The 26,437-nt window shown below is 38.9% G+C and overlaps 1 protein-coding gene across 3 annotated transcripts in view; it reads right to left on the reverse strand.

Annotated features, from left to right (window-relative positions):
• The window catches only part of GALNTL6 (polypeptide N-acetylgalactosaminyltransferase like 6), a 465,365-nt gene that overhangs the window by 21,901 nt on the left and 417,027 nt on the right, over positions 1-26,437 (reverse strand). For all 3 annotated transcript variants that reach the window (XM_032685192.1, XM_032685194.1, XM_032685195.1), the window contains 2 exons: positions 19,558-19,665; positions 5,941-6,162 (listed from right to left, as the gene is read on the reverse strand). In XM_032685192.1, the coding sequence (XP_032541083.1) occupies positions 5,941-6,162; positions 19,558-19,665 (330 nt within the window). The remainder of the gene's footprint in view (positions 1-5,940; positions 6,163-19,557; positions 19,666-26,437) is intronic.

Genomic DNA, 26,437 nt, shown 5'->3' on the forward strand with positions numbered 1-26,437 from the left:
TAAATATTGTCACTGCATATCTCATTCACATCCAAAGGACAGAAAACTTGTCAGCATAGCACAAAACATTGCAAGGAGGAGAAACCCTCATGCATACAAGACACAGGCCAGAGCTACTCTGCTCTTTTTCTGACTCTGGAGGAGTGGGATAGAGTCTATTCACCATGATCAAGAAAGATTTAGACAGATGGGAAATCAACAAGTAGTGGAAAAAATGTAAAAACCTTAACCTTCAGGAAAGGTTTTAAAAGCTGCATTTGTTTAGCCTAGAAAAGAGCAGACCGGAGAAAGATGGAGGAGCATCAGTTTGAGCAACTGACTACAAGGACCTTTGATCCTTCACCAGAGCTCAGAGAAGCATTCTTCTAAAACTTGGACAAACCCAGCTCTAGGATATTTTTTCTTTTTTCAATACAATAAAAATTGCTAAAGATGAGGTAAAACACTAGCAGTTCATACACACAACCAGATCCAGAAACCCGGCACTGAGAAGCCCCACGGTAAAAAAGATGAAAGGTAATTAGTTCTCAATAACCCTGCCTTCTTTTTCATATCACCTAGAAAAAGAGGCAGGAAAGAGTAATGAGTGGCACAGATTTTAATATAATATTTTTAAAGTTTCATGTGAAATACCTACTCCAAGTAAAATTTTTTTTTCAGAATGTTCAATCATTTCTGAATGCACTTAAATTTTCATTGTAAAGATCTCTGGTCTAATAGAAAATAAAATGATACATCAGGTCTATTCTTAGAGCAAGCAAGTTAATTAAAATGGAGCTGCTAACAATTGCCATTAGTAATTGGGGTATATTTATGTGATTCAGAATTTAAAATGACGGTGAATACACTCCATGTCCAATGAATACTTATTGGATTAAAGGGCTTTCATAATTTTGTCTTGATGGTATCACTCCATCCCATTCTCAGTCATTTGGACCGTGCAGGAAATGTGTTCAGTCCATTTCTGGAAAAGGCTTGAGCTGAAGCTACATTTAGTTCCTTCACTGCTGGAATCCATCTCACGTTCTTTATTTCCTCTCCTCTTCCCTCTGCTCCTGAAAGGTTTGCTTGAGTTAGTTTTTCCTCTGGTTTGTTGCAGCTTATGTGTTAGCTCATCCTTTTTATGTTTCATCCTTTCAGCTGCAGAGGGGTCGCTGTTTGTTTTTTGTTTTCTTTTTGTAACACAGGCATTTCAGTCAAGCCTGTGCTTTTGTTCTCTGGTGCTTCTGTGTGGCCTTGGCAGTTGCTAGAAACTGAACGGAGTGATCAAGTCAGAGCCAGAGCCACAGGGAACATTCTGCCAAGCATCAGCACCACACAGCCTGCAAATCCCCTGAGATCTTTCCATGAACAAAGGAGGGAAAGCAGAAGCTTTTTTCTTATGTATACACCAATATGCATTGAAAGTGCCTTGTTTCCAATCACACAGTACAATGGATTAAGGGTTTTTGAGGTTATGAGTTACAACTGGCAAACAAATAGCTAGTGATCCTAATACTTACATTTCCAACATTCATATTTGTGCAATTGTAGAGGCTGGGGATGAACAGGAGACAGATTTTATCAGCCATGCAGGTAGGGCATTGAGTTGCTACATACAAAGCTTATTTGCTCAACCTTAAATGCCATCTATTTGCTCAACCTTAAATGCCATCATTTGTACACACAGATAAATGTACAAGAAAAGCATGCTTTTGAGGACCCTGTATGGACTAACAGGGACAGATAGTGAAGATATTAAAGGCTGTTTCCTAATTAAACACATTCTGAAAAAAGCACAGGACACTATCTGTAGGTCGTTATACATATTTTGTTCTTGAAATGACATCCTAACTCACTTTGGGACATGGGCATTGTAGTCCTTACAGAGAACAGATAAGGGGTAGAAGCAGAGAGAACACAGCTTCCCAGGACCTGGCAGTTATACTGACCAATATTCTTTGATAAATCTAAAACTCTACAACTTTGTTCACAGGCAAATGAGTTCCTTCAAGACTTGCTGTTGAGGTAATAGGTGATGTCCTGGCTCCGCCTGCCTCAGAGACAGGCTATCACCCAGACACACTTCAGCCTTCCTGGGGAAAAGGAGGGGTGAGCTGGACAGGGACAGGCAACCCCAGGGGTTCTGGAAGCTACCCTGCACGCTCATCATAACATGAAACTGTCTGTGCCAAAAGCAAAAAGTCGGAAAGTGTAGCAACCTAAAGAGAACTCTATGTTCAATATGGTAATCTGTGAATGATGAGTGTGGAGATGGGGTTGGGACAATCCCTAGGGTGCTCTAATACACCAACAAGAGAGGCACCTTGATCGTATCAGTTTATATAATACTTTCCAGTTAAGGGATTTAATCCCTTAAATAAGAAAGTGCCTCTGGTTCTTAGAAGATATTATCAATGTTCATTTATGTTGCTTTTTTTTTGTTTGAGCAGCTCTTGGAGCCAGTTTTAATGCACTGCTTACATTCTCAGACAACCCTAGGGCCATCAACATCAATGGATCAACCATGGAAGAATGAGCCATCTCTCTTGTCAACTGATACATAGTAATTTTAGAGTATTTATCCTTTGTGTTAGCCATAAAAAAGGAGAAGTCAAAGGTAAAGGAAGTCAAGCACTGCCAAGGACCTCACTGAAGAAACAGTGGACTCTTATTCAGTGTGACACTGATCCTGATGAAAGAATTTGAACAGTCCAGCTGTGCAGCACCTGATCTGTGCAGGGTGGCGTTATATCGCTTTTGTACAACAGATGTGTGACACTCGGTGGGCTGAGACTGACTCATTAAGAGAATGAGGATGACATATTTTAAAAAAAAGAAAGCAATAGAAAGAGAAGTTAGTGAGTTCTTAGGCTTTCATCTTTTTTCAAATGTGCTACTTGACTTAACTTCATAGGGGACATTTTCATGTCAGTGCTGTAAAATTGTTCTGTAAAATCCATGAGCTTGGGACCGAGAAAGGAGTACCTTCAGGTCCTATAGCTTAGCACTGCTGCAGTGACTGAGACACTTCCTCATTAAATCACTGAATAATAAGTTTATGTAACAGCAAATGAAACCAAGCTTAAATAACTCCCTTTTGACTGAGTAAAACAAAAAAAAAATATTTCATATCACTTTGATTATAGGACTCATGAAATCTAAAATAAATGACAATGTATGAGATTATATGATTGATTTACTGTAAAATGTGTTTTTAAAGACATTGAAAGCTGCGATATCTGCACAATATATTCATGCTGGATCTCAAGTTGTACATCTATTAGTACTTCCTAAGAAAACAGTTGGTGTTTAATTCTCACCTATTGTTTCAACTTCATTAGGATTTCAAATACACAGTACAAATAAATTATTCTGTCTTAGAAAGAGAATGGGATGGGTATTATTGTTTTTCAATTGGTAGCACACTTCTCAATATATTCAAAAGGATAAGAACAAAACGTAATTGAAAACTTTCCTTTTTTCCACTGTGGAAAAGAGTACAATTACCTCACTCAAACACAGAACTGACAGTCTCACTAACCTTAATCTGTCTGGTTTCACTGTTACATTGCTTTACTGCACATATCTCAGATGTTACAAGGCAGAGCAGAGTATCAAGGGAACCTACACCCTGCCAGCTGCAAAGGACAAAAGGCACAAACACACAGAAGAGATAAGGCCATGACAAGAGTAGCAAGAAAGATTGCTTTTTGTTTTCCAAATGTCCTTCTTTTCCATCATAAACAGATTTTGTCAAGAAATGTATGAGTCAGATTTTAAACAAATGCGTTTGCAAAAAAGGAGGAGTGGAGCAGAGGCTGTCTATGAGACTGTCTGCTTTCACACCACATGCTTTTACTAGCTAAATATCAAAATACTGGAGCCAAAATTGTCTGAGTACCTCATTGTTTACCCTTTCTCAGACTGGCAGATATAACATATTTCCAAATGGAAGCAGAGAGGGTACTAAATGACAGTCAGTCTTGGCACAGACTTCTGGTGTTTATAATCAGCAAGTTTCTAGAGCTGCTTGACTCTTACAAAGCAGTAACATTACAGTCTGTTTCCCTCTTTCAGCTTCTGACAGCCATTAACCTTCAAGTTTTTTCAAGTTCCTTGCAAGTGCCAACAAATTAATTAAAACTGCACAGGAATGTGACAGTCTCAGGAGAAAACAGAGCAGTAGGGCTGAAACTTGTCTTATTGTTGTTTTAGAGAAAGCACATTTTAGAGGAAAAAGAGTCTTTGGTCTTCACATCCTTCCTAAGAACTTAATAAGAGCTTTTAAAGTACAGATTTGATATCACTGCTATGAACTTTGATTTACTTTTAAAAATACTTGTTTTTATGCAAAGATTGTATTAATATTGCTGTGAAAAGAATGAATATCTGAATCACAATTTCCTCCTCTTAGACTCTCTTGACTGAGTTAAGGATTGTCACATGTCATGATGACGGTCCTCCAAGGACACATGTGGAAGATGGTAAAGGAAGATCACGGTAGCTGTCACAGCAACCTGATCCAGCCTGACTTCTACTGATAAACTCCTTACTTCCTAGTACACATTAAACTCACAAAGTGTGGACAGCAGCATCAAAGATAGAAGAAACTTTAACAACAAAGGAATTCATTACTGCCAAGAAGTAGCAAACAGTTAGACACATATAAATTGAAGTTCTTTTGAACATCTGTAACTGATAGCTTATAAAGAAAAATTAAGGACCGCTACTACCACAGAAAGTTATTTTAAAAATCTCACTATGAGGTAATTTGCTTTTTTAAAAGGAAGTTATGGAGAACAGTAGAGGCATTTAGGAGTCTATGGTCCAGTCTTAACCACTGGGAATATGCAGGGGTGTGTCTGGTCTTACCAAATGTTTTAGTCAAAACTTCAACTTCATCCTTTGGTTTACAATAAGAAAGATAATTGTCTGAGAGCCCTAAGAACATCTCCAGCAAAATCAGAGAAGGCTAGAACTTGCAGTACAGGTATTACCATGGTTTTTAAAAAGGTAGCACAATACACTGAAAGAGCAAAGCCTTCTTTATAGATCTTAATGATTTGAGAGGAAAGAGCCCTCTGCATGCCACCTTCCTATGGCGTGAAGCCACTCTAGTTCCTGGGGGTAAAGGCCACAGCAATTTTTCAGTGAAGATAAGGAAGTAATTTCCTGTCCCTGCTTCTTTGTGTTCTTATTTCTTCTGCACAAAACAAACTGTCAAAGCAAGGTGTGCTACAGCTCTGCTCTTCAGAGAGGTCTGAATGCAGAATATCTTTGATCACAGGTGGAGAGTTCCAGCCAGCTATTTGCTCACCCCCTGCTCTGGAGTGATGCTCAAATATTGGCCTCTCTTTAGTGGTCTCTCCCTCCCCTTATCCATCAAAGGAGAAACTGCATTTGTCTGCTACTGGTACTCAGTCATGACAGCACCTACAGAATGCAGACAACAGCTAAGCAAAATTAGTCTTTTTAAAAGGAAAGTATCCAGGCCTCACTTGTCACACTTGCACATGTGAGCAAAACAGAGCAAACCTAACTCCACCAGCATACAATTGTACTTGTAAGGACAGGACGAGGTATATAGATAGATATGCAAAAAACCACAAGTATTGACTTCAGATCTGCTTTCTACTAAGGTGATTCTCTGAACCTAAAATCTTCCTCTGACATGCAATAATGAGTGCTACATACTCTTTTCCACATTCTTGTCCTCATTGTGCATACATCTTATGCTCTGTAGACACAAAATTGTAATGAATTATAAAGGGGACAGTAATAGTTCTAAGATGTGAGAGTTTTTCATTTTAATGGGTAGCTCAGGGATTGTTCCAACCACTGCGAACTCCTATAATAACACTACTGATCACTGGCTGAAGTCTGAAGTAATAATCTTAATTTTCCACAATCTAAAATATTAGACTCATTTAAATTTGATCTAATTTGTGTATTCCTCACCTCGCCCCAGGCAGCAGGTGGAGGTTCCACAGGCGGGTAATATTTTGGGACATCCCAAGCCACTGCAGCCATGAACCACTTGAAATCTTTACACTTCAGGTGCTTGCGCAGCTCCTTCTGGGCAGAGATATCACCAGTTGAGAGATGTCTATACTCAGGCCGTCGCTGGTAAATGTACTCTGCAAACTCATCCATCCATGTCTCTGCCACACGCTTCAGGTTCTGTGCAGCAGAAAAAACCCAAACATTAATTTCTTCATGCTTTGAGTGAATGACATTCCTAACAGGGAGAACTAAACAAAGCAAAACAAAAAATCAGTATTCCACACAACTTTTAAGCTTAGCCAATCTAATTTCTCAGTCTTAAAACATGGAAAAGTACTAGTAAACATATGCTATCTTTATTACATTATTGAGCAAACACTATAGAGTAGTAGTACAAAGTACTCTGCTTTTCTGCTGACACTGTATGATACAGGCTTATATCTGTTGAACATCATATTTTCCTTCATATTCTTTATGCATATTCTTCACATTGGTTTTTGACTAATGATGGATGTTGAATAGAAATTTTCTTTCAGTTGCTCACATTGGTACCTGTTTTTTTTCCCTGTTAGTTCATGACCTGCTAGCGTGCAAGAATGGTTCAAATTATTCCTTGTGAAGTATTTCACTTTGCATTTGAAAGGCATCTGAATTTTAATCTGTCATCATACTTCTCAAACACTTAGCAATTCCTACCTAAGTTTTAGGGTCAGGTCTTACATGTGCATGTTGGGGGACCTGCCCCATCTCACAGCTGTTTTTGCACAACTCCTGGACTGGAAGCTTTGCTGTGTCACCGTGCTAGTAAGTCTGTGCAAAGGCATAGCACATAACCCTGAAGGGGAGCTGACCTGAAGCAAAACACCTTGTGGGATAGATCTGACAACTTTTGGCTTTCTGTGCTCATTCTATGAACATATCTAAGGCTATTCAGGTTCCATGAAACCCACCTCTGGCCTGTATTCCACAAAGTTTATTTTTGTTGGCATTTCATAGGAAACAGAATTACTTATTTTGTTGCATAAGAATTTATTCAAATTATAACTAATTCAATTACCTGACTCAAATTATAAAATAAAACAAATATAATTGTAAGGAAAAATTCTGGATAGCTTGAAGAGATATATTTTATTGTTATTTACCATCAAGGAGTCTAAATAGGCTGGGGGCAAATTTTTCTGTATTTTTGTTTGTTTTTAAAATTCCTCCTGCAACCCAATCCACACAAATTTATATGCAGATGTTGTAGTGGAACACAGGCTTAGTCTATTTTGTATTGCCACAGCTGCCCAATAACCTTTTATCCCACCAACAAAGCAAAATCTCACTGGAAAACATCAAGACACTAGGGTGTTCTTATTGCTTTGTTTGTAAAAACAAGATAATCAAGTTTTATAATATTCTTTTTATAGAACACTAACTGCAAAATGCTGAGATTCACTCTGTAATAAGCTGGAGGACAACATACATCTGATTATTATCAACATAAGGTAATGTTTCTTTTCGGAACATTCTCTGCATCTAAGTAAGTCTGATTCATACTCTGACTTGCTTTCAAGATTCATTTGAAAGTTCCTTTCCTGAATTTTATTAATCCACATAAACTAAATGCCCCTGAACTAATAATGCTTATCTGAATACAAAGACAGCAAGATACAGAACAAAAGAAGTACTTTTAGCTGACACTGCAATATAAGTTTCTATGTGCTTTCTCTCCATGAAGCAAATATGTTAAAACCTGCAGGGAGAAAGCAAGTAACATTAAAGCAGTATGAGAATTCACAACACTCATATTCCTATTCAAAAATGGCTTGACTTTTATTGAGATTTCATGAAAACCTAAATAACTTTACAAGAAACTAGAATTCAAGAATACAGGAACTGGGTACAACAAAGAAAACCAGAACAAATTCAAGAACAACATCTAAATGACAATCTCACCTTTCTGGAAGAAAACACAGAAATCTCCTGACAAGTAAAAATACTATGTGATGAGACTTTGCAGAGGCAAAAATATGATTAAGAATGTTAAACAAGAAGCCAAAATAATGCAAATATGTGTATTTTCTAGCATATCTTTCACTGTAATGCTGTACACCTCTTTTGCTACTATGCAAATGCAGTTTAAAACTGTTCTAGAAAATACTTTTTGCAAACACTTTATCTGATAGGCTATTTTCATATTTAAAAAACATACTGTAAAAAGAGCCATACAGTAAAAGTACAGTAAAAAAACCCTTCTCTTAGGAAAGAAAAATTCAAGATAACTCTTGCAGCAAATTGCCTCACCAATAGTAAGAATAGTCTCTGATAGTGTTTCTTCTTTAGTTATTTGGCTGCAGTGAAAGAACTGCATTTTGCTTTAGATGATTGCAACTGATAAAACAAAAATCTTGATATTATAGCTGGTCACTAAATGAAAATTCTCATTCACCAGTCAAAAACTCTTTGTTTTCCAATAAGACCTTTGTCACTGCTTTGGGACCCACCAAAACACAATTCCCCAAGTATTAGGTAGTACACTTTACACAAATCTATTTAAAACTTTGTTTCTCAGTTCTTCCAAGGCCATTCCATTGTATGCTAAAAATCACCTGTAATGAATTTGTATATTATTCTTAGTACGTTTATATATTGCTGTCATAAGCCAAGCTCTTATGAGGCAGCCCTTTGAATTTCAATAGGTTCCTTTTTAAAAATACAAACCCTTGATTTGCTAGGTCTAAATCTCCAGACTGTTTATGACTATGACTGCAAGGAACTCTGTTCCAGAATAGTGGGAAGCTCTTTCTAAAGACGCCAGTTACTAGGAAGCAAGCACTCAGCATCCAAACAATTTAAAGATGTTTGTTGACCTCAGTGTGAGGAACTGGACTCTTTTAATTGCCTTAAAACATTGCTACTGGAGTGAGCTGTGCAAGCCACCTGCCAGGGGATTGAAGATACTGCTGAAGGGAGGAGGCCATAGCCCACAAGCTGTTAGATTTGTGAGGCCCTAGGGGCAAAGTCTTGGGTGTGTGATGCTTTTTAGGCGTGTGCTATGTTTATCTAAAGAAGATCAGTGGCAGTCTCCAGGTGTGTGATGTTTATCTCCTGTGGGCCAGGCCAGGAGGCCCCTGTGTGCACACCCACGACTACCCTGGAGAAGACCTCTTAGCACCTCCTCCCCAAACCTAAATGACTGCAAAAACCAGAGCTTCCAGACTCTGCAAAAGTGGTTTCCCCCCCTCCCTCCATAGGATGGCACCAGGAGGCTTTCTGAAGGTATATAAACCCATTGAATGTTTCATGGGCTTCTCTCCCCCACCACTCCCCAATGGACCAACAACCACCAAGTTCATTGAAGACTTCTACCTGGTGACTGTGAATCTTTATTCTTTTCTCTCTCTCTTTTTCTCTCTTTTTCCTTACACATTTTTCTTGGGTGGCTATATTACAACCAAAATGGTTAAATATCTGTTTTACTCTGCAATACCCTTATTCTTTATATTGCCATGTTACTATAGATAATAACAATCAAAACAGCTACATACCTGTCTTCCTTTGTAACCAAATTGTTCTAAAACAAATCCTATATATATATATATATATGCAAACACTGATCATCAAGTATTGTTTTACTTTAAATCACTCCAAGGGATTTAATAATAAAACAAAAGTTACTCCTGCCTGGTAGGGCGGGTCATAACACTCAGCATGGGTTTCCTATCCTTATTACCACTATGCAAACTCAGTAACCATCACACTTCCTTCTAACATAAACATGTCCAGACTAGCAGTAAAACTTCAAATTGCAGTAACTCCCCATGAATTGAATAAAGTCAGGAAGACTTGCTGTTCTGAAAGCTGGTCTGGTGCAACCTTGCACAAAAAAGGTAAACATAATTTACATTCCTATTTGGAATGCGCTAACCCTGCATGTCCCTGGAGCAAAATCGCAGGCTGTGCAAGATGAGATGGGTGAACTCATGTAAGCTGAAAATGCCCATTCTGTGGCTGTTTAGAAGCATGATAAATTGCCCTATGTGAAGAACCTCTTAGGACCATAACTTTTCTCTGCAAATTATGGTAGTGAGTTGCTGGGCTTTTACTCACCTTATCATAACAGAAAGGAGCACAAGGTCGAGGAGCACAACCAAAATGAGAGCCCTCACCTCTGAACAGCTTAAGACCCACCAATCAAGTGACTTACTGTAAGGCAAGGATGTGATATCAAGTCCTTTACAAGTCTTCCGGAGCTGCCCTTCCCATAATCTGGGTGAATGTCTGATATAGTGGATTAAGAAAGGAGGATGGTCACTTCCTTCTTGCCTGAGCCCTAGGTGATGGACGTCAACATATTAAGCCCTACAAGTGGAAATGGTTTTGAATAGATACCCAATTACGACAGACTCTACTCGTAAAACAGGTGGTAAGGAGTTTGATAGGATTTTACTGTGTGCGTGTGTGTATACTGCTGCAGAACTTACAAAGGAGTTTAAGAGTCTACCAGACAAAGCAGCATTTTGTGAACGTCTTATAGCATCATTTAAGCACTCATCTCTTTTTCATCATCATTAGATAGTTAAGTCTCACAGTGAAACTAATCTACAAAGAATTTAGAACAAACAAATTAAGAGTTGTATTTGAATCTTCTTGATTTCTATCTCCTGTTACTCTTCATGCAGTCTTCTGAAGAAAACTACTTTAAATGCTAGTTTTGCAAATGGCATTAAATATCTTTATCAAAATAAGAAGAATCAGCTGTGGCATATCTTTTTGCTACATCACTCTTGTTTGAATTAAGTCTGAACACCTCATGTAAATGCATGCAGAAAGGAAAAATGAAACATAGAATCATAGAGTCATTATATTGGAAATGACCTCAAAGAGCACCTCACAGAGCAATCCAGCACTACCAAATCCACCACTAAACCATGTCCCTAAGTGCATCATCTATATGTCTTTTAAATACCTCCAGGGATGGTGACTCAACCAGTTCCCTGGGCAGCCTGTTCCAGCGCTTGACAACATGTTTCTACAGCAGAAAATGATGTAGCTTAGCTTAGTTGACAAATTCATTGCAAGGCTACAGATGTCCAGATTGGTTACTCTTAATAGGAAAAAAAGGGGAAAAAAAAGGCAATTAAATGAAGATCAATTAAATATTAATTAGTTACATGAATTGACACACAATATAAGGAAGTCATAGAGACTCTAGATAGACATCTGAGGAGTTTCTCAGAACCTATCCAAGAAGACCAATAATAATTCATTCTCATTTTGTCATTTTCAGTGAAAAATTTCTGTATGAGAATAAATAAGGCACAGTGATATTTCAGTAGATGCATGTTTCTATATGTAAGATTGTGGCAGCTGTCACCAAGAAGCTGTGAGATGAATACAACAGTAATGGCAACCACACTGAGTCATCAGCTGTCATCAGTTGCTCATTTACACATTCTTGATATAATTTTAATCACTCATAATTCTTTACCACTATGAAGACATTTAGACAAGTTTTATTTGAGTTTGTATGAACTCACACACTTAAGACTGTGCCTTTGCTTTGTATTTTCATTCAACAGTAGTCTACAAGACAGTAAGTTACAATGTCACTGATACCTGTATGTAATCGTTCAACCTCAGCTGACATCTAAGCACTCACTCAGTCCCCCTCAAAGGAGTGGGAGAGAGAATCGGAAGAGTAAAAGTGAGAAAACTCATGAGTTGAGATAAAGACAGTTTAATAGGGAAAGGAAAAGCTCTGCATACAAGCAAAGCAAAACAAGGAATTAATTTACCACTTCCCATGACCAGGCAGGTGTCCAGCCATTCCCAGGAAAGCCAGGGTCTGTCATGCGTAATGGTTAGTTGGGAGGACAAAAACCATCACTCCAAACATCCCCCCTTCCTACTTCTTCCCCCAGCTTCATATACTGAGCCTGATGCCATACGATATGGAATATCCTTTTGGTGAGGAGGGATCAGCTGTCCTGGCCCTGTCCCCTCCCAGCTTCTTGTGCACACCCAGGCTGTTTGCTGGTGGGGTGGGGTGAGGAGCAGAAAAGTCCTTGACACTGCGCAAGCACTGCTCAGCAGCAAGGAAGACATCTCTACACGGATAACCGTTTCCAGCACAAATCCAAAACACACTCCCATACTAACTACTCTCCTGAAAAAGAACTCTACCCTAGCCAAAGCCAGCACATTAGACTTTAATAAAGGAGTTTAAATCAACTTGATTGCAGAAAGTGAAATAAGGACTTCTGCACTTGAAAAAAAAGAAAATTTTTCATGGGCCATTTTGTTCAGTGAGTAAGGAAGATACATCTCTCTGATCAAATGACTGTCCCTTCTTTTTAAGTGTGTAAGATCACCTGTCAGTTTCAAGAGATGGGATATTACTCAAATAAACACAGTGAGAAGAAAGTAGACACAGGCTGAATGGAAAAGCAAAGTGAGGCAGGGACATGCCAAAGGACAGGTTCATAAATATTACCTCTAAGCAAGGTTTAACTAGATTAGTCCCTAATATGAGAGGAGTAGTTCCACATTTCAGAGCAGTGGCTGGTGAACCGGCTTGCAATGACAGCACTTTTAAGAGAGCTACCTAGCTGTACTGTGAGCCAGCACACCTCCATCCTCTAGTTGCATCTTTTCCAATTTATATTCTAGATGCAGCAGTTAGGCTAATACAAAAATGTAATTCCTGTTCTTAGTTTCTCCAGATGTTCAAAAGTAGATCAGGTGTCACTAAAGGAGCACAATGGTTCTATTATTTGTTTCACTTCACCTGCATAACCTGTTTTTTCTTCTTTTGTGTCTATCTCACTGCATGAAACTGACCCTGATCCCAATGAACAGACTTTACTTTTGTCAATATTAAACTACTACAGGAACATTTGAATCCTGTAATGACTTCCTGTTGTCCTGCATTTAATCTGAACATTTTCCAGGAAGTGGGATGTCACCAGCTGCTGTAGTCTTATTTGTCATGTTAGTCACTTCTCTCATCAGCCAGGACATCGAAAATCACTTACAATTACGCCAATCAAATATGAATCACCACAGCATGTCTGAGGCCCAACTGTATTTCAGTTGTGAAATACAAGATAGGATATGACTGCTTATTTGCTAAGAATAACATAACAATCTCAGCAACAACTGACATATTAATCTCTTTTCCTTTCTAGTAAAATTCCAGTGGGGTTATTTTCACTCCACCTACATCATCTTCCTAATATAAATGTCTTCTATTTTTGTTTTGCGAAACACAGTGTTGTTGCTACTTCAAAATGGGTGCCCTGTTTACCTCTGGAAGCAGCTGTATTTAATTTGGCTGGAAATAATATAATACACAATTTGTTTTACATAAAATGTATTTAAAAAGTGCATTGGGATCCATCCAGCCAAGACAACTATACTTCATGGTCCTCTGGAATACTGGTAGCATAATGTTACAATAAATCATCACAGAGGAGGAGAACAAAGTATGGCTGAAGGAACTCATCTGACAAGTATGGATTAATATGCCAGATGCAACAGGGTAAAAACTCCAGAGCACTCACAGGGAGAAAAATGGTCCCCTCAATTTCATGCAAAGGTCTTTCCATCAGTGTCAGAATACAACCGTTTATCATTTCTGTGTATTTTTTCAGTGGAAAAACAATAAAACAGTTCCTGGACACTAATTACAGTCTTGTGATGTTCAGGACTCAATACCTAAGCTGCTCACATCATTTAAGTCTCAGTGGGGGTTTTCATACCATTTCCCTTCTCACCTAACTCCCTTTTAACTTAGGCAGTGCTACTGTTTGTCAGTATTTCCCCCTCTTGGGTATCTTATTTTTGGTCCTTTGCACTTAACTATGTCTATAACTTAACTGAGTTTCATTCCAGCAGTGATCTGTGTTTCTGTAAAAAAAACCCAAATCAACAACAAAATCCCTACTAAATAAAGAAATGTCTGCAGGCATAAAAGAAATGCTTCTGCAGAGAAGACAGTATTCTAACTAGGTGATGTATATAAATAAATCTTCTAAGAGTTAGCACAGCTGGCAGAGAAGCAAGAGACTATTCATTCTCAGCCTGTAGTCTGCAAATACCTAGAACTGAAATTCCACAGATGTCATCTGAAAACATCCAGGATTTCATTCTCTCTCTGAAGGTTTGCATCTCCACCACACACAAAAATAACAATTTAAGATCTTTGTGCTGGAAAAAAGGGAAAAAATACAAAAAATCCCAGTCCACTAACTAAAGGCTACACCTCTGGCTCACTTGAGGCCAGCCTGAGGGGCTTGGAGGGCAGGAATGGTCCTGGTACTGGTAAAGACACTGCCTGACTCTAGCTCTGTGTCTGTGGGGAAGCTGTGGAAAACGGTGATGCTGTAAGAACATCTCTGCAAATTTTCTGGCTGCTACCACGCTTGCTTTACAGACCCATACCCTGTGGGCGCATACAGACCATAGTCCATCCCTGCAGCTAAGCCTGGAAGAGTTTAGGGGATTGACTCAAAACAGATTCTTCTAGTCTTGTAACTTGGGTTTCACTTCACCTGCAGCCTACAGAACAAATTCTGAAAAGTAGCTACCACCACTTTGATGTTGTTATTGTCCAAAAATGTTGTCCATCTTCTTTGTGTTCCTTTTGGATAGCTGAGCTGTCTGTCCTATTGCATTTATTAATTTAAAAGCAAAACTTCTATTCAGACTAGAGAAAATATAAAAAAAAAGCACAAAAAAACTGGTTTGATTTTTTGTTTTCAAGGATTAGATGATCACAGAATCACATAATGGGTAAGGTTGGCAGGGACCACAGTGGTCATATGGTCCAATCTCCCTCATGCAGGGTCATCCTAGAGCACATTGCACAGGTTCTTGTCCAGATGGTTCTTGAGTATCTCCAATAAGGGAGATTCCACAACCTCTCTGGGCAATCTGTTCCAGTGCTCAGTCAGTGAAATTGCTGAGGAGGCATCTGCCCCTTCATCAAAGTCACTGATGAATAAGTTAAATAATATTGGGCCTGGTACTGAAACTTGGGGGACACCACTAGTGCCAGGCTTCCAAGTAGACCCTGAGCCACTGATTACAATCCTCTAGGATCTGCCATTCAGCCAGCATGCCATCCACCTCATTGTCCACTCATCCAGTCCACACTTCCTGAGTTTGCCTTTGAGAATATTGTGAGAGACAGCGTTGAAAGTCTTGCTGGACTCAAGGATATTAATTTAAATATTTTCTTTGGTAAATTCTTTGCTTGAGAACTTGGTTTAACTAATTTTAATGATGAATTTTTAAATCTCTTAAATGAAAAAGGTTAGAATGGAAACTTAAAAGCTGCACTGTGAATCACAGTTATCATATATTATAAATATGCTGTTGCAAGAAACTGATACTTGCTTGATTCCTAAATAATTTGCTTGTCCCAAGCTGACGTTGCAGCTGCTTACTGTGACTGCTGAATCATAACTGACTTTTTGTTGCAGTCCTTTGTGCTACAGAGGTGATTGCTAAAGTGCCAGCAGTGCTCTCTGAACAGCATGCCACACCTATCCATTTGCACTCCGGTCATGAAAAAACATAGCCATTACCTAACTGATTCTCCTTGGTTCTTTAACCTGCCTGCAAACTGAATATAAAACGTTCATGGACCATTCTAAGAAACTCCAAAATACTGTTTGCAGCTGGAAAAAATCAGACCACACTAGTCACAGTATTAAAGGAAGCTCTGTCAAAAATGCAAATATGGTCAGAGCACCAGATGGTGTAGCTACAGTGATTTTCTTTGAAGATCCCTTTTGAATCCACACGGAAAGGCTAAACAAATGGTTCAGGTAGGAGTCTGAAACCACTTTTATCTGTTGAATTCCTGAACCCAAACTCGTGCAAGTTCTAATTTAGTGACACTGTGTAATGACAGAAATGTCATTGTGCTTGTGCCTGTTAAGTCAGAGGACCACCGTGTTCTGGGATCCCATGTCCTGGCATGCAGGGAGGAATTCAACTTAAGATTCACTATGTTGCTGGGTTAGCAACCAGTTTGAAATTCAGTGAGACTGCCCTTCCCTTCAGAAAGGCCTAATGTGCCAGTGTTCTGTAATTAATGCTAAAATGCTGTGCAAAAAATCTGCAAAAAAATTCTGTGGATATATTTTGAAACTGAGTTCATCTCTGCATATCCTACAGTAGGGTGAGATTTTATTGATGTATTTCCTATGGCCTTTAGAGAACCACAAATAGCAAAAAACAACCAAAAAGCAAATAGGAAACTAAAGAAAACAAATAATAAACTGAGATACACCTAAAAGAAAATGCAAATAATATTCTGAAGTCTAATTTCATAGGTAACTAGCTAAGAGAAAATGGCTTAGTTAGAATTGTTAAAAGGGAAGCAATAGTTAGAAATACCACAAAGCAACTAAAATAATCCAGTACAACAATTCACAAGTTTTTAGGACTTGCATAGGAGTTTGAAACTTGGGGGATTTGCTTTCTAAACATGCCTTTCCTAAAACAAACAGGCAAAATTAGTTATTAGTCACTGCAGTTTTATGCAGAGGTTTGAAATGAATGAATAATTACGTGGTGCTTCCAGGTTATAAAGCGGAATCGGTTTTGACATCTGTGTGTCTATTTATATTTCTTTATTTGCAATTGCATGTAAATGGAACATTGACTGCTTTTGGCAAGCAACAACAGCCTAAGACATCTCCAGAAAAAAAATTCATCTTTTTTTCTGCATTTGATTGTCAGAATCTGTTTTATAAATCTGCTATGCATGTTTACAGCTTGCTTTACTTTTGCTCTGCACCACCGAACAACTTTACTAACAGAGTGTTTCATATGTGTACGCTTTTCAATTTATGGGGGGTGTGGCAGCAACAAATATGGATAAGCTTTGCAGATCTTGAACAATAGATAAGAAGGACACAGAAAAATGATGTCATGATACATAGTGTGTGGTACACTGACGGCTATTTAGTGATGGGGAGGCAGAACAAAGTTTTTGACAGCTCTCTCATTTCATAAAGCATATGTGATCCTCACACCAGGCCACGGCTCACTAGAAAGACATCTAGGTTAGTCAAGCGTTACATAGCTAGCTGAAACTGTGTGTTGAAACTTGCTGCTAAAAGACAAAGACAGGTGAAATCCCAAGGGAAGGTAAAATGCTCACTTTAAGGATTATTTGTTAAGGACAAACATAAGCTGAAACAACTTGAAAGAAAACCCATGGCATGATTTCGGCTATGCCTGAATTTGTGTAGAAGCTCTGTTCTCTTCCTAATTCCAGTCTCCATATCCCTTGTGCTGGTGTTGTAGGATAGGATGGGAAAATCCGTGAATAGTTAATGCAGAAGCTGCACAAGGGGAAATCCTCCCTTGATTAAAGAAGGGCATTTGCAATCATTGATACAATCACAGTTGGGCTTTCTAGGGCTCATTCCTTTGTGAACTGCATCTCTCGCATGCTCCTTTAAACAGCATGGGAAAGGATTAGTAAAAACCTTTGTGGAAACTATGTAGTAGTGAAAAGTACTGTTTTGGCACTGGGGAGAATACTTCCAGATATTCTTGAGTGTGTTACTCATTATATATTTGAACTAGAGGGAAGTTTTAGATAAAATACTCATAAGGTGTAGACAGCTGAGATATCCAGGCCGCTCCTGTGCATATTTCCCTAATATTATTTTGGCTAACAGCTCCATTTAGGGCATTTTATTTAGAACACAAATGGTATTAATCAAAGGGATTGACACACTGAAGATTAATCTGTCCTTGATTTTCTTTTGCTGGCTTGGATGAGAGAAAGAGAATATTTTTAGGCTTAAAACTACACACAATTTGATGGGTCAGGGACAAAAGTCTCTACCTTGTCTTCTTATTGAGATAGCCCCAAACATGAAAACATACAGATGCTCTTGTTCCCTAGGAAGCCTCAATACAGTGTAAAGAATATTGTACTGGAAAGAACCTTTGAATCTGAGAATTCAAAGTTTCTTTTAGTGATAAATTTACATAAATTTACTGAAGCATCATGTTTTGGACTGCCACAAGACAGAAAAAGCTACCCATTATTTGAATGGGAAGGGTAAGACCCACCACTAGATCTTCCCCCACAAGATAGAGGGTGGTCAGTCTGTCTGGGCAGAGATATAATTTTTATAACTGGGAATGTTTTTCAGTAATATTTCATGAGTGATTTATTGAAATCAAGCTAAAATAAATAGTACAGGGAGGCTGCAAACTGTGGCTACCCGATGGTTCTAAGCACTCACAGTGCCACTATGAAAGGCAGTTAAGTGCTGAACCACACAAGATGCTAGTAGTCCAAATAGAAATTATTGCATTTTGCTCCTACAGGTAATGCATGAGACAGCATATTCCCTAATGAGATACTATGTGCTGTAATAAAAAAAAACCAGAGAATGAGGTTTGAATTTCTTATTTTGAGCTGTGTGTGATTTTTGCAGGGGATATCATAAATAAAGCAGTTTAATTCAGGCAGTCCAAAAACCTGGATGGTGCAACTCTGATAGTACACAGAGCTATACTGAGGGAAGATACTAATCTCACAATTTATTCAATACAGTTTTTATTCCCACCACTAAGCCCATTACTTAATTGTGTGATGCTCTTTTAAGGCAAATCCTTCTTTCTGTCTAGCCAGCTGTCAGGCAAACAACACAGGTGGCCTCCTTTTTCTGCTGCAGTTAGTACAGCAAGCCTTGTCCTGTGGTGCTGAAATCATGGATATCTCCGCCTTAAAGCAAGAAATTCATTCTTTTATTCATACCACATTTTCATTATTAAGAAAAAATATGATTCATAAAATATTACCCTATGGCAATATGCAGACTTTAATATTAATGCCATTTTATTAAAAAAAAAATTCCTTTAAAACAGAAAAGATTAAACTCAAGCATGAAAAAATACGAGTATCTGCCTGGAAGCTACATCTGTGCCCTTCATCTCCCATCTTTTGACATCCCGTGAACATCTCGGGAAAGTTATAGAACATTTTCTCTTGAGCAAAAAGCCCCTCATGGATATGGATGCGTTCAGTAGTCTTTGAGAAATGTCTAGAGGTCTTGTAATTTCTCACTCTCACAGCTCCAAGCTGGCTGTATTCCACAATCAAGTTTTACACAATAATCAGACAGTCACTCAAATCATTGTTACTCAGTCCTTTTGCCTCAGAAAACATCCCTTCCATGTGATTCAGCCTGTTCTGCTGACTGATAAGAAAATGTGCATTCAAATTGGTCCTGCTTATAAAAACTATGACTGACAACACTGTGCAGTCTGAGAACTGCAAGCCTTAGGTTATTCCTAGGTTCTTTTGAATCAGCATGAAACGTCCTTCTGTGCTGAGACGTCCAACCCTATAATTTTAAGCTTCCATTTTATTCCTGGCAATCTTATCTCTGAAAGGCAGAATAACTGCAGTAATTGCACATCTCATTTCAGAAAAATAAAGAAACATTCATTTTCCATTGTAATGGTTTACTGGAAGCCGCTTCACAGGAAATGAAGAGACTGATGAGGAATGAAAATGAAAACCAGCAACACCCAATTACTCACCCGTGCTAGACTGGTTCCAGAAGGGACTTTATATGGGACATACTTCCTGTAGATATGTCCAACTCGAGAGCATGGAACATCATACATGCCACCTCCACACATCCACACCTGACAAGGAGACAGAAAGCAAGTGAAAGAATGATTCCTGGACAAAAATGAGGCAAAAAAAGGCATTTTAAGTAATGTGTATGTGAAAATGACACATCGTTCTGTACTGACCCCTCCCACAGTCATGGTGGCCTTCTTGGCATGCTGGTAGGTGGGTTGTGGTAACATGGCAGACTGTCCTAACCTGAATCTCGCTGTAAAAAGCAGAGTATGTTCAAAATAAAATTATAAAATATACTTGGATTAGAATAGAATGGGTTGGGTTGGGTTGGAATGGTCTTTAAAGATTATCTAGTTCCAACCCAATCCAGTATCTACCAATGGTCCTCCTGCAACACAATCTAGGCTTTATCGTGTCTGTTGTTTAAAACCTACGAGATCAAAATTTTAAAAGAAGGCTATGTGATTAAAGCAAACCATCAATCAGAAGTAATATTTTTTTCCGAAACATATGGTTTATATTTTGAGTACTGAGCATAGAGCTCAAATATTAAGATGCTCTTCATTATATAAAGATGCTTTTCATTTTGTAAAGAAAAGGGAACAAAAATCAATTTCCTTCTGATCTAATTTATGCAGGCAGAGAAAGAACATGCTACTACCTTTCATCATTAACACTTTGAAAGAGACAGAACTATCTGGAGTACATAGGTCTGATGCTTCAGGTCTGAGCAACCAAAGCTCAGTCAAAACTGGTGGGAGCTGAAAGCAAGTACTTCGCAGTCCTAAAAATCAAGTTGTATCCTGATGGGCAGCAAGTAATGAATTTTTCACAATTCTTCACCTAGGATGACTAGGCTTTATCAAGTGTATGTGAGAGCAAGGTCATGTGCCATGTCAGAAGAATCCAACCAATGGACATGATTTTCTATGCTCCAGTAATGCAGAGCTCTAACATGGCTATTAGATGACTTATGTAGCACCCTGACAACATTCATAACTTTATAAAGAAAATCAATTTGACTTTGCAAATCAGGGAAATGTAAAACAATAACCTCCCAAGCAGAACCTTTTAAGTATCCTAAAACCACACAACAAGAATTTGAAATTAATTCAGAATGAAAACATCAGTATTATAAAAATTGTTTCCTAATCCTGGATAACTAATTTTTTTCCCCTCACAAATTCAGAACAGAATGACTGTTATTCCACGTAAGGGACACTTGATCTCAGCTTTCAGCCTTTCGACTGAAAACAAACAAAAAAAAATCTCAACCCCCTCCCACCCAATTAAAACAATAATCAAACCAAAGCTGAGAAAGAGAGAGGGCTTTTCCTTTCTATATCTCTTCATGTGGACATACATAAAGATGCTTCACTAAACATCTCCATGAATTTGGATGGGAATTTAGGTCCGTGCACTAGATAAATGAGGGAATTTTAGCTGTATTTGATGCACTCTGGAGCAAAATGACGTGAAATAAGTTTGTGACTGAGACCAAAGCAGAATAGAACAGGAGCAACTGAAAGCACCTGAAAGTTTCATCAACATGTTTCATACAGAAAAGAATTAAACCATAAGTTAACATGCTCTGAATTGAAACAATAGTAACCAGACCCTTAAAAAAAGGTACTGGAAAACATGACACGATCACATATACTTGACATTCTGCATGAAGCCTGCAGAGAACAATGTGCATCTCTGCACCTTTTTTACATTTCATATTCCATCTCTTTTGTCCTGCCCACCAGCTGGCTGTAGCTACTGGCTTTTTGAAATCACGGGAAAACAAAATTATTAATTCCATTCATTTAAAACATTAGTGAAAATGGGCAAGAGTTTGGCCTCTTTCACTGCGCTTGCCTGATTGTGTTACAGTGGGTATAATATCTGCTTGCTCCTGGAATTCAGCCTCTCTGACTGACTGTGCTATTCATACTGTGAATGGAGAAAAATGAGTTAGAGTGAAGACTTGAGTTGCAAAGTGATTTAGGTAGCTGCTTCTTATGGTTCATTTGTGTATTAGCCCTTAGCTGTTAGCCATGGCATCCAGCTGAGACCTGGTAAAGAAATGCTTGAGGATCTAACAAACCTAAATACACTAGTGTAAATGTTGAAGGAAGGCTTGAAACCAGCAAAAGTGGGGCTTTGTCCTTAAGTTCCATGGACACCCATGTGCAGTCAGATAGGAGCTGCTGCTTATCACTTCCCATCACAGAATTAACTAAGGCATAGGAGCTTCTGGTACATGGTAGCATCTCAGCTGAGGAGACAAATTTTGCATGTTAGTAGTACGGCATAGCAAAGACAGCTGTCCTGGGTATCACTCTGCCACGTGGAAGCCTGTACGCTGATGAAATGAAGTACCTATTTCAGTATCTATTTCTGCGTTGAGGACATGTCATCTGGTCTCCTAGTGAGCACAGTCCTCAGGGAGGAGATTTATTGGTGGGAATGGAGACCCAAATGAATGCTCTGCCTCCATGCCAAAATAGCTCATTAGTATCTAGAGCAATCTTGCATGTAGTCAGGGCATGTGGACATGAAGATCATTTGCTTTAAAAAACCCCCATTTTGTAAAATGTGCCTCTTAAATAAATCTTGAAATCTTCACCTGTTTCATCTCATGTCAGCTAATTCACTGGAAAACATGTGCATAAACATAGTAAAATATCACAGAAATTATAGTGCTAAAATAATGTTGTTCACCTTTCTAACAATACTTCATTTGTATGTTACATCATCTGTACCTTTTTTAGTGGGAACCTCCTCTCTGTGGCTATCTTCAAACAATCCACTCCACCAATGAAAGTGCAGACCTATACTTAGGATTTGTTCTTGTTTTTTAAATGAAGGTGTCATTTCAAAGGCTAGACAAGTTATTACAGTGATTAATCAAGGCTTCTTAGCCTTTATAAAGTGGGCAGCATAGCAGTTTGACTCAAAGGTCAACCCCTGAATAAATTTAAAAGACAAGAAAGCAGAAAAAAAAATATATATACAGGCAAGTATTACTTTAACTGAGGCAATGAGAACTGAATCAGACGTATACTACATTTCCTCTAAAGCAGTAGCATAGTTAAAAAAAAGGAGAAAAGAAACTAAAAAAAAAAACCAAAAAGTCAGATATGCTGAGGCAATAACAAGTGGGAGGAAATAACACAGTGTTAGGCTTATATTTGATAGACATAAAACCTGAAAATGGTGCACCTGAGGAATGCTGTGCAGGGTAATTGAAATGAATCTTGGGTTGCCTTGAAGGACATTTAGCAGCTGTTCCTGTTTATCTTTCAGCTTCAGAGTGATATTAAAAGCATTTTTTATATTTTCCTGGGAAGATCAATTCTGGTAACTTTGCCTTTAAAATGTGCATTTTTATGTCACATGTGCTAAATGCAAGAAATTGGAGAATGACTTCTGTGTTAAATATTACAGACCTCCAGTGTACCATGCAAGGAATTCAGGTGGTGTGGGACATTTGGCAAAATGATATCAGAAGCAATGAAATTCTCAGGATCGCAAATGTCTCCTTCTTATAAAAGCAATGAATCTGGTCTGCAGCTGACATATAAAAATTGAAGATGAAACCAAAATAATGCAATTCCAGCTTGGAAAGATCAAACGAAGAGTAGTTTATGTGTCAACTAAATACTATCTCACAATTTATCTTTATATAGCTCCTTCCAACAGAATGTTGCAAAACACTTTATAGGGATGGTTGAAAGCAAAAGGCAGGCATTAACACAAGCTTTAAAAGAAATTAAGCTGTGGTTATGTGGCTTTGTTCCTGACTGGAGCTCAGATGTCACAGATGCATTTTTTGGCTCTGTTCTACAGCTCCTGTGGGATTTTGGGTGAATCACCCTCTTTTCACATCACTTTTAAAGACATCTTTGTCTTTAAAATTGAATTCTGCCTTCTCTTGTGGTTTCCCCTCCTGCTGCCTTATCTCTCTGGTTTATGAGTGATCCAGCCAGAAGACTATCTGGAAAATGTAAATACTGTGCATACAAGACTGAGACTCCAATCCATATCATACACTGTAATCATAATTACTGTAGCAAGAGACTCGTGATTTTTGAGCAGTGGAGGATGTGTCGCTGTGGAACAGGAACATAAATATACAGCAAATTATGCAAAGGATTTAAATGGTATTGAATGGACTTTGGATCAGGTTTCAAAACTAATTGAGAAATACACTGCTGCTGAGAGCAACAAGACAGACAACAGTGAGAGACACTGGAATGGACAGAAAAAAACAAACAGAAAAACCCCAAACCAAACCAGTAAAGTGGTGGAAGATGAATATAAAGTATTTCGTACTAAGGCGACGGCTTGCTGCTCTCCACATTAGTGCAAGAGGGATGGACTACAAACAGGAGAAATGTATTACACAATGAGGCTGAAAAAGTTGTAGAAAATAAGATTATAGAAACCTTTTGGGATTTTTCAGTCATTCTTATTGAAACAGAAGCCAAAAGAACAGATCTGGCAGTAGAAGAAAAGGAAAAAGAAGAATATTTTCCTGTGAACTTTTATATGTAGTGAGAATGTTCAGCTAACTGAAAAAAAAAATTGAAAAATAGGATCACTGACTGCAAACGGGTTCACAAACTGCAAAACCATTTACTGGAGGTGTAGTGGGATTTCCTGTCAGGGATATTAAAATTGTACTGTGTAAACTGGGAACTGATGACTCTGGGTATTTCAACAATACTCACCGGCACCTCTAAAATTCTTAGAAAACTCGCAGTATTCCACATTTGTCAGTTCTTCATATAGATTACAACTGCACTGACAAGTGGTAATGTTCCCCTACTCCCTATCTCCTGCCAAGACTGACAGCTGTGGAGGGAATGAATAATGATTATGATAATGGTGATAAAGAAAGGGATTAATGAACTTGGAGGTGTGTTTTGGAAAACAGGGATGAAGAGAATCTGAAGATGTGTTGGCATGGATAAGGATAAAACAACTCTAGATACAGGTTACTAGCTTCAAGAGGAGAGATCTCCATTGGTGTTTTTGTTAAGGTATGACTTATGATGCCTAAGGAATGTCCAGTGTAAAAGATTGACTGGGTTTGTGTGGCAAGGTTTTGGTAGCAGGGGGGCTACAGGAGCGGCTTGTGTGAGAAAATACTAGAAGCTTCCCCCATGTCCAACAGAGCCAATGCCAATTGGCTCCAAGATGGACCAACTGCTGTCCAAGGCCATCATGATAGTGATAGCACCTCCAGGATAACAGATTTAAGAAGGGGAAAAGTTACTGTGCAATTTTAGCCAGAGAGAGGAGTGAGAATATGTGAGATCAACAGCCCTGCAGACCCCAAGGTCAGTGCAGAAGAAGGGGAAGGGTGCTCCAGGCACTGGAGCTGAGATTCCCTTGCAGCCCGTAGTGCAGACCATGGTGAGGCAACTGTCCCCCTGTAGCCCATGGAGTTCTGTGGTGGAGCAAATATCCACTGGCAGCTCCTGGAGGATCCCATGCTGGAGCAGAGGAAGAGTGTGAGGAGTCTTCCTCTTGAGAAGGAAGAAGCAGCAGAGACAACATGTGATGAACTGACTTTAGCCTCCACTCCCGATCCCCCTGAGGGCAAGGAAGTAGAGAAAATAAGGAGTGAAGTTGAGCCGCAGAATAGGAGAGGGGTGGGGAGAAGGTGTTTTAAGATTTGGGTTTATTTCTCATTGCCCTACTCTGATCTGATTGGTAATAAATTAATTTTTCCCCAAGTCAAGTCAGTTTTGCCCATGTTAGTAACTGGTGAGTGCTGAGAAGCCTGTGTCCGAATGGGAACGCTTTAAAGCATGGAGGGACATTTATGGCGCGTGAAGGGACTCCATTTCATGGACTTGCTCATTTATACCTGGTTTTAGGCACCGTTTGATGTACTTTCCCCACTTGGCTGTATTAATTCCATTTGTTTGTATGGCCTCAGACTTGCCTGGGCTTGCCCAGAGCTGTCTTCCCACCAAAAGCTGTTTATCCCTCACTTTCCCGCTCATCCTGCATTGATTGGCTGAGAAGTACTGCAATGTGGGGTGAGTCCCCATTGGTTCCTAATGCCCAACTCCTCCCAAGTTCCTCCTCCTTTCCTGTGTTCTCCTGTTTTACCCTGAGATGCCAATCTCATGTTCCTCCCCTGTAACCAAGCCCCCCTGAACCAGACCCTATATAAGTCCCTGCTCTACCTCAATAAATGGCCATTGCGCCCCGACCTTCCATCTTGTTGGACTCCTCTGTGCAGTGTTGCGGTCCTACTCCCCCACCCACCGGACTGTGGCAGGTGAGTGATCTCTCCCTGCCCTTACCTTCACTGATGAGCCTTTTGTTATATTTTCTCTCCCCTGTCCAGGTGAGGAGAGGACTGACAGAGCAGCTTTGCTGGGTACCTGGTATACAGCCAAGGTCAACCCACCACAAGGAACTTCAAGAAACACAGGAAGTTAGTATCTTTCACTACTCTATGTTTTAGTGACTACTATATAAGCTGTATCTGTCTAAGAAATTTAAGTTTAGGATTTCCTAAATAGTGGCTTCCCTTGTTATTGAGAAGAGATGCTATTAATCAGGTGAGTTCCAGTGTTTTGCCAGCTTTCACAAGTCCAGCACATGTATCGTCAGCAAGATGTCATACGTCTTTTTAATTAAAAAAAAATGATCCTAATGCTGCCAAAAAAATAAAATCCTGCACATTTTCCTATGTAATAATTAATCTAAGAAACTTAGAAATTTAATAAAGACCATTTAATAAAACCATTAATAAAAATTAATACAAATTTAATAAACACATGGTTTGTGGCTGTGAAACCATCCACTGAATGTGTATGT

Source organism: Chiroxiphia lanceolata, chromosome 4, assembly GCF_009829145.1.
Source record: "Chiroxiphia lanceolata isolate bChiLan1 chromosome 4, bChiLan1.pri, whole genome shotgun sequence".
Lineage (NCBI taxonomy): Eukaryota > Metazoa > Chordata > Aves > Passeriformes > Pipridae > Chiroxiphia > Chiroxiphia lanceolata.